Source organism: Nicotiana attenuata, unplaced genomic scaffold, assembly GCF_001879085.1.
Source record: "Nicotiana attenuata strain UT unplaced genomic scaffold, NIATTr2, whole genome shotgun sequence".
NCBI classification, from domain to species: domain Eukaryota; kingdom Viridiplantae; phylum Streptophyta; class Magnoliopsida; order Solanales; family Solanaceae; genus Nicotiana; species Nicotiana attenuata.
In genome coordinates, this window is record NW_017672270.1 from 150,447 (window position 1) to 159,350 (window position 8,904).

An 8,904-nucleotide genomic window follows, 5' to 3' on the forward strand; every position below is an offset into this window, starting at 1 on the left:
CGTAAATACATTTCAAATAAAACGTGTACTCGTGGATCCAGGTAGCTCGTCCAACATTACCAGGTCGAGGGTAATAGAGCAGCTTGGACTGCTTGACCGAATCGTGCCCGCCACTCGAGTCCTCAATGGATTCAACATGGCAAGTGAAAAAACGAAAGGAGAAATCACCCTCCCAGTCAACGTGGCCGGCATAACCCAAAATGTCAAATTCCATGTTATTGAAGGAGACATGAGGTACAACGCCTTGTTCGGGAGGCCATGGATACACTACATGAGAGCAGTACCGTCAACCCTCCACCAAATGATGAAATTCCCGAATAAAGGATGGGATTCAAACCATCTACGGGGAACAGCATGCGGCGAGGGAAATGTTCGCGGTGCACGATGTGGCACCGGCACCAATACCTCCACTCGCAACAGAGCCAAAGTGTAACTAAACTACATCTTCAATTAAGCCCATTCAACAAAGCAGAGGACCATACCGCGTCCTCTTCACAACCAACTAGGACATATCGGACCTCGAAACATCGCCGGCGCATTCCACACTAAGGTATGATCGTCTCTTTTCTTTTTCAATTACATTCTACACTGAACTAAGTGCAGGTATTCGATCAAAACGGCCAAAGCACTCTCCAACTCGAAGGCCTTAGGTTTCAAAAGCATGCGTTGCACTCTTTTCCTTTGACCGGGTTTTTATCCTAAAAAGGTTTTTACCGGCAAGGTTTTTAACGAGGCAACACCTATATGCTACCTAAAGAAACTCAACAAGTATTCAAGGCTTCTTTTGCCATCAACCTCGAATACTGGGGGGCATCCCCCCGGAAGATCAACTTCTCGGAGAAGGTAAGACATGCCGAACAGGGTTCCGATAGGAAAATAATGTACCGGGTCAAACGGTCAAACGAACCGTGTCCGCATAGAACAACCAAGCTCCTAACAGCAAAGGCATGTATACTTGTACCAAGTGATTGAAGAATACTTTACATCAAAGCATTTCACGCATCAAGAGAAACTCGATATTCTTTGCAAAAAAGGCTCCTCTATCAAAGACGTCCCAAACACTCGGGGACTAGCGTCGAAAAGTCAAAGCCACATGAACTCTGGGTCGGAGACTCCAAATTCGTAAGCCCTCGAACGAGGCAGCACCAACTTTGCAAGTAATGGCTCCCGAGCTGAGGAATTCTCGATAAGCTCGGGGACTACCGTCAAATCGTAATCTCCATCGCAATGGCTCCCGAGCCAAAAGACCCTTGATGACTCGGGGAATGTCGCCAATCACCATTCATTTTAAAACCCGAGGTCGTAAGACCCCGAGCGGGCAGACTCAGTCTCGTAAGACCTACATAAGGAAGCAACAACATCTGTAACACCTCAAGCATGGCATGAACCACACTTGTACCAAGTGGCAATATCTGTAAAACCTCAATCAAGGCATGAACCATACTTGTACCAAGTATCTAAAAACTGTAAGACCTCAAAGGCATGAAAATTTTGTAAGACCTTGCTGAAGGCATAAACCCGATCTCAAAGTTTAGGCTATATATCGAACTTGTAAGACCCCTAAAAGGCATACCCTCGACATAGACGCCCAAACTACCTCACTCGGGATCAAAAATGGCTCTGGACAAGCAAAAATGACTATGGTCATAAGACTGTACCAGCCAAACTAACGCGACTCGGGGACGCCCAAACATTGCTATAAAATCATAGGCCTTCAATTACTTTGAATCTACTTCGAAAAGAACCGATTAAACAGGCTACCCTTGACATACGCAAAAGAGCTTCGACCATGTCAGCTCCAAATCACAGGCTTCGAGATACTCAACCCCCGAGCCAAACCTCTCGAGGTGCTCGATCATCGCCACATAACGACTCGTAATCGAGGTTCTTCTCGAACCGTCGAAGAGTCAGGCAAAAACTATTTTGAAAGTCCTTAACGAGGGAAAACCAAAGCCTATAAAAGGTTGCCTCGACCCAAGGCGTAAGAGCTATTGTCGCCAGCCCACATAAAATGTCGCATCGACCCAAGGCGTAAGAGCCATTGTCGCCATACCACATAAAAGGTCGTTTCGACCTAAGGCGTAAGAGCCATTGTCGCCAGCCCACATAAAAGGTTGCATCGACCCAAGGCGTAAGAGCCATTGTCGCCAACCCATATAAAAGGTCGCTTCGACACAAGGCATAAGAGCCATCATTTCAAACCCGCGTAAAAGGTCGTACCGACCCAACGTGTAAGAACCTAAGGGCCAACTTTGAACATAAAAACTTGAGGGTCAAATAAGCTCGAGTCGAAATCCGACTCTGAGACTAAACCCAAAATAGTTGATCGAAACATGTCTAGAAACAAAAGCATAAGAGCGCAAATGCCAGCTTATACTTAAGGCTTGCATGGCCAAGTACATAGAAGCCTACAGGCCAGCCCGATGCGCCTCAGGGCCATATCACGAATCTAAGGATTCCTATCGACTGAAAAGACCAGTTCACTCGACCAAATACGAAACAGAATGGGATACAGAAGAAGTAAAGCCACGAGGTTTTCTTTGTACACATATACGAAAAAACGCAATCTCCACCTACAAATATGCTTTGAAAATGCTACATACAGATGGCAAAATCTACTCCCCCGCCCCCTTGGGGGGCTACGGCCTACCGGCCTCACCTTTGCTTCCTTCGGCGTCGAACAGAAGTAACTGAGCATCACGCTCGTCCGCCCTCGCTCGCGCTAACTCTTCCGAGAGGACAAAACCCCTAGCATGGATCTCCTCAAGAGTTTTCCTCCGAGACTTACAGTGAGCATATCCCTTGATCGTGTCTTCACGATCGAGGGATTTTCGCAGCTCAGCTTGAGCATCGGCAACGTCCTTCAAATAGATCGCCATCCCATGGTAAGCCTTAGTTTGGCTTATCACGGCTTCAGCCCGGGCATCAACGATCTCAGCCCTGGCCTTCGAAAGCTCGGACTTGAGCTTTGTAATCACATCTATTTGAACCAAAGCATTGTCACAAGCTAAGTGAAGTTGAGTCTCAAGGGCGAGTCTTTTCCCAGAGCACCCTCCTCCGCTAAAGCCTGAGTGCCTGCCTGAGCCTTCAACTCATCATATTCGCGCTTGGTTTGGTCAACTTCGTTCCGAAGGCGCTCCAGGTCCTCAGCAATTTTCTGCAACTGAAATAAGCAAAACACTAGCCTCAGGAGCTTGAGGAAAGAACACAGCTCAGACAGAACAAAAACTACCTGCTTCTTCAAACAGCTCTCACAATTCAAGCTCCGACTCGCCTTATACTGTAAACATGCCAGCTCGTTTTCCTTTTCTTCGCAAAGGCGCCTAAGCTATTTCTCCTCGTCCAAAGCTTGCCGAAGCCTAGCCTCCCGGCGAAGCAGCTCGGACTTGAGTTTATCAAAAGCCTGCAAAAAGAAAACACGATAAGAAAAGGAGGGCACGAAACTCGGAAAACATGTGCCAAAACTCACCGCATAGTGAAGCTGCTGGACTTCCTCGAACGTCGAGCACACATCTGCTAGCCAGGCTTCCCCGACTCCAGTAAGTCGACCCCAATCGAGGCACGGTCGCTCTGCACATATGACCCCGGGTTTTGAGCACCCCTCGAAGTATCTTCGGCGGAAAAAGAGGACGGCAGCAGAGGAGAAAATGCCTTTCCAAAACCAGAAACCACCGGCGCAGTCGGCTGAATCGACACTTCCACTCCAGGCCCCCGGTCCAGGTTAGCCTCACTTTGAACACCGTCGCCATGCAAAAGCATCTCTCGCTTATTGTTATCGTGCTTTATCCCGGAAGCTAGCAACCCTCCCCCCTCTCCAAAGGAGCGCAGCCTCGCTTCGGAAGGCTCTCCAATGCCTACAACGGCAAGATTAATACGCGGAAAGGGAAAATGCCTCCACAAATGAAGGAAGGGAAAGGAAAAAATAGCACAACACGTACCGTGATGTTTTGCTTCCCATCTACCCCGGGACAAAGCTCGCCACTTGCGCTCATCACGAGTCGAGTAGGTCGCCAACTTCCGAACCCAACCTGGCAGATCTGGAATGTCGCCCGACACCCATGAAACCGCTACAGAAAAATAAAAGAAGGTAGGTTACTAAACCAGCTTTCGGCATAAACAAAGCTGAGAAGGCACGGAATGTACCACTTACGTGCATAATTCCATTCCCCGGGGAATGGCATAAACTCCACGGGGATAACGTCAGCGGTCCGAACTCGGACGAATTGACTCATCCATTCCCGATCTTCTTCTTCCTCATCGCCAAAGACAAAAGGTGTGGTCGACCGGCATCGCAAGGTTAGCAGGCTCGATGGTGAAAGGTCCGATACAGCCTAATAAGATGACTTAGCATGAACTCAAGACCCGCCTTCTCCGCAAAGATCTCATCATCAACACTATTCTCCAAAATGACGGGTGGATCTGTGCCAAGGTATCTCGGTACTTTAGACAGAAGTGAAGCACGATCTTATCAAGGGGGCCCAGTGTGAAAGGATACGTGTACACATTCAAGAATCCATCAGCACGATCCGTGATGCCCTCATCCGGGGAAAGTATCTGTAACACTACTTTCTCCATCTAGCCGCAGTCTTTTCTCACTAACCCAAGATACCCTTCTCCTATCAAAGAAGTAATCTTCAAGGTATGCTCTTGTTGGTCCCGAATGCCGGAGGCAGAGCTCTCCCCTCTCGCCCGACAGACCCCGATGTAATAGTCATGGCAAAGGCAAACTCAAAAAACTAAAGCAAGGAGTCGGTGCGAGTACGCTGGTACTGAAATGATGAAAGGCTTAACGCAGGAAAAAAAGGGAAACTACTTAGAAGGGTGGGATCTCCAAAAAGAGCAAAAATAACCCTATATATATATATATATATATATATATATATATATATATATATATGGAAGAAATGGCGACGGTCCGCATACCTCGAGAGGCCAAAGTAATCATCGCCGGTCCCAAGGTGGTATCGAGGACCTCCATCAAAAAGAAGTTAGGCTCTAAGTATCCAACGTAATCATCGATGGTCCCGAGGTGGTGCCCGACCTCGAGGACCTCCATCAAAAAGAAGTTAGGCTCCAAGGAGCCAACGTAATCATCGCCAGTCCCGAGCTGGTACCTTACCTCGAGGACCTCCATCAAGGAGATGGTAGGCTCTAAGGAGCCAACATAATCATTGTCGGTCCCGAGGTGGTACCCAACCTCGAGGACCTCCATAAAAAAGAAGTTAGGCTCTAAGGATCCAACGTAATCATCACCGATCCCGAGGTTGTGCCCGACCTCGAGGACCTCCATCAAAAAGAAGTTAGGCTCTAAGGAGCCAACGTAATCATAACCAGTCCCGAGGTAGTACCCGACCTCGAGGACCTCCATCAAGAAGAAGTTAGGCTCTAAGGAGCCAATGGCATCGCCGCAAGTCCTGAGGTGGTGCCCGACCTCGAGGACCTCCGTCAAAAAGAAGTCAAGCTCCAGGAAGCTGATGACACTATTACAAGCCTCGAGGTGGTACCCGACGTCGAGGACTTTCGGCAAAAAGGAGTTAGGCTCCAAGGAAACAAGCATTTAAGCTTCACCCATATGGGCTTGATCACGGGATACCATCTAAATTCGGGTAAAATCTCGTTTGTGATCTACCTACAATGCCTTTGGGCTATTTACACTATGTTCAAAGCAGGTTTCCGGGTGGCTCAGGTTTGAACGAACCCCGCTCGGGGACTGCACTCGAAAGCTTAAAGGCAGTCCCTATCCTCGAACCTCCGAGCAAATTTCCCCTCGAAGATTATCGCGAGGTCTAAATGATAAATCACGATCTCAAGGCTTAAGACAGTAATTTCTTTCAACTCGAAGTAAAGGTCCCGACGACCCGGGTTTATCGGCCCAATACAAGCTCGATCTAAGGGACCGCAAAGGATTCCGCAGGAAGCCGTATTAATCAATCAAAGATCATAAAAATTGCCTGTATCTGGGTTCGATATTGGAAGTGGCCGATTGGTTCACGCATTCAAAGTCTCCATAAGTTGAAATGAAAGAAAATATAGCACGCATTGAAGATAAGCTTTGGAAAACGTCTTTGTATTCATAAAACACTTGATTACAGAAGCCCACGAGGGGTCCTTACATATGATTACAAAAACCCACAAAGGGTCCTTACACAGAAACAAAGAAGCGAAAGATACACGTATAGTAAAAGCCTAGAGCCTAGCCTACTCTCAAAGGTGCTTCCTCGGCAGCCGCATCTTCGAGCGTCATCTCCCCGAGCATGCATCCTTGGCGGCAATGTCTTCGACCGCCACCTCCTCTGGGGACTCATCTCGGTCCTCCATAGTAGTATCTTCGAGGGAAAAGATGAAAAAGAGGAAAATGAGGAGAGGAAGAAGATGAAAGTGAGGCGGAAGAAGCAAAAAAAAAAGACATAGCCCGCCAAAGGCGAAGGTTGAAGATTCGGCGGGCACCAACCCTACTTGCACGGTCGCTCCAAGTTCACCTAATGGGACATAGTGTCGTTCAAGTTTAACGACCGGTCGTGCCATTTTATCCCTTGGAAAACCCAGGGGATGATGTGCCACACCAGGCCAGGGTAGGAGAATGAGCAGCGGTGTATAGTCCGAACGCTCTCCTGAGCAACAGTGTATTGTCCGAACTCTCTCCCGAGCAGCGGTGTAAGGGTCCAAAGGTCCCCCTAAAGTCGGGAGAAGTCGGCCCCCCTATCTCATCACCTCGAACCAACAAAGAAAGCAGTAAGAACCGCGACAACAATAACAATACCGACAAAACAATGTAATTTCGCTCGGCAAGGGAAAGCCCACGCAAAAGGCCATGGCGTGGCCGATGAGAATGCCGCCACATAAACTTAAGGCCATAGACCTCGAACATAGTTGGTGGCAACGGAGGAGAACAGTGGGGAGAAAGGGATGAAAAGAGGTTGAAAGGCACTTGGACAGAGAGATAGTGCTGGAAGGCCCCCATTTATAAGGGGTGATTATATGGCAAACGAGGCCATCAATGCCTTTGAAAGATGGATCGCCGGACGCAATCAATGTGTTATTAAAAATTTAGTTGACGGCAATACTGTCGCTTTGAAGAATGGGAATCAACAGCGCATTGAATAACGCTGAAAAGACAAGTCCATGGGACGTTCCGGTTATCATGAAGGCTTACATCATACGATGATATCATCGGTATGACATCATCGCGGGAAGTCCGAAGAGTTTGATGTCAAAATCATTTCTTATCACTCCTCTCTAAGAAACGCGGGGACTATCTATATACGGTGAAATAAAAGGGTCCAATTCATCGCCATTAAGGCACTTCGGAAGATCACCTCGAAGGCTCGAGGTCACAGCCGAGTACCCTCCCTCGAGGGAAGTCAACACTCGACCTCAGTATAGTAATGATCACGGTAATAGTAGAAATGGGGAGTTCCCAAGGTACACGACTAGGACTGACATATCCTAGCGGGCTACTTTGAACCCAAATTAGGGCTTCATTTAGCCGTCCTATCCCTATATCTATATAATTAATGTATTTTGTACTATGTGGGGATTTCCCTCCTATATAAAGGGATCCTTGTCATTTTGTAAGGCTCATGTTACTTCAGCTGCTCCATATGAAATATAAAACAACATTCTCTCTGCTCTCTTACATATTTTCTTGATATTATTGCTCTCACTTATTATCTTCATTATTATTCATCATTTATTGCTTATCATTGGTCATAAAGAGACTTCTATGATTTTATCTTAACTGTTAGTCATACTTCGATAACCCTCGATTGCTCACAGTCAAGCCCCGGAATCGACCTCGAGGCCCTCAAATCGACGAGCTCGAGGCCCCGATTATTAATCTCTCGGTTTGATCATCACCTTACCTTTAACTCTTATTTTGTTTCTAAGTCTCACATACATAGCATCAACTACTTAACAACTGGCATAAAAATAGATCACGTATTTTTAGAGTCCCACAATCAAATTTAATTGTAATTACCATTTTCACGGTAAACAACGGGGAAGTCTATAGAGTTAGGTAAGATTCTTCAGAAGAGGAAAATCAACATAGTGTGTGTTCAGGAGACTAGATGGAAGGGTACTCGGGCACGAGATGTAGAAGGGTTTAAACTATATGGTACTCAGAAAGCACTGGGGATAAGAATGGGGTAGGTATTTTAGTTGACAGGGACCTCAAGGAGCTCGTGGTCGAGGTTAGGAGGGTAAATGATAGGTTGATGAGTATCAAGCTGGTAGTTGGTGGGTTTACTGTAAACGTGATTAGTGCATACGCTCCTCAGGTAGGTTTGGACAAGGAGGTCAAGAAGCAATTCTTGGATGATTTGGACGAGATGGTGCGTAGTATTCCGCACACAAAGAAGTTGTTCATTGGCGGAGATTTAAATGGCCATATTGGGGCTAGTGCTAGGGGTTATGATGATGTGCCTGGCAGGTTCGATTTTGCCGATAGGAATGAGGAAAGGAATTCACTGTTGGATTTTGCTAGAGCTTTTGATTTGGTTATAGCTAACTCGAGTATTCCAAAGAGGGAGAGCACCCAGTCACTTTCCAGAATTCAATGGGCAAGACTCAGATTGATTATCTTCTCTGCAGGAAATGCGATAAAGGTCTGCGCACTGACTGCAAGTTCATCCCAAGTGAGCACCTCACGACCCTACATAAGCTCCTAGTTATGGACCTAGAGGTCAAGAGGAGTAGGAAGAACAGGGCGGGGTGCAGGCAACCTAAGATCAAGTGGGGTAACTTGACCAAGGACAGAGCTCAGGAGTTAGGGGAGAAGTAGTTGGTTTTGAGGGCCTGGATGAGTAGGGGGGACGCATCTAGTATGTGGTTCACGACAGCGAATTGCATTCGGGTAGCTGCTAGAGAGGTCTTATGGGTAACGAAGGGCTCTCTTGGGGGTCA

At 47.2% G+C, this 8,904-nt stretch overlaps 1 protein-coding gene across 1 annotated transcript; it reads left to right on the forward strand.

The window, feature by feature from the left end:
- Window positions 1-7,406: 7,406 nt before the first annotated feature.
- On the forward strand, window positions 7,407-8,669 carry LOC109212540 (craniofacial development protein 2-like). The gene is made up of 2 exons (XM_019376189.1): window positions 7,407-7,422; window positions 8,125-8,669. The coding sequence occupies exons 1-2, from the start codon at window positions 7,407-7,409 to the stop codon at window positions 8,667-8,669; spliced, it is 561 nt and encodes a 186-aa protein (XP_019231734.1).
- The last annotated feature ends 235 nt before the right edge of the window (window positions 8,670-8,904 follow it).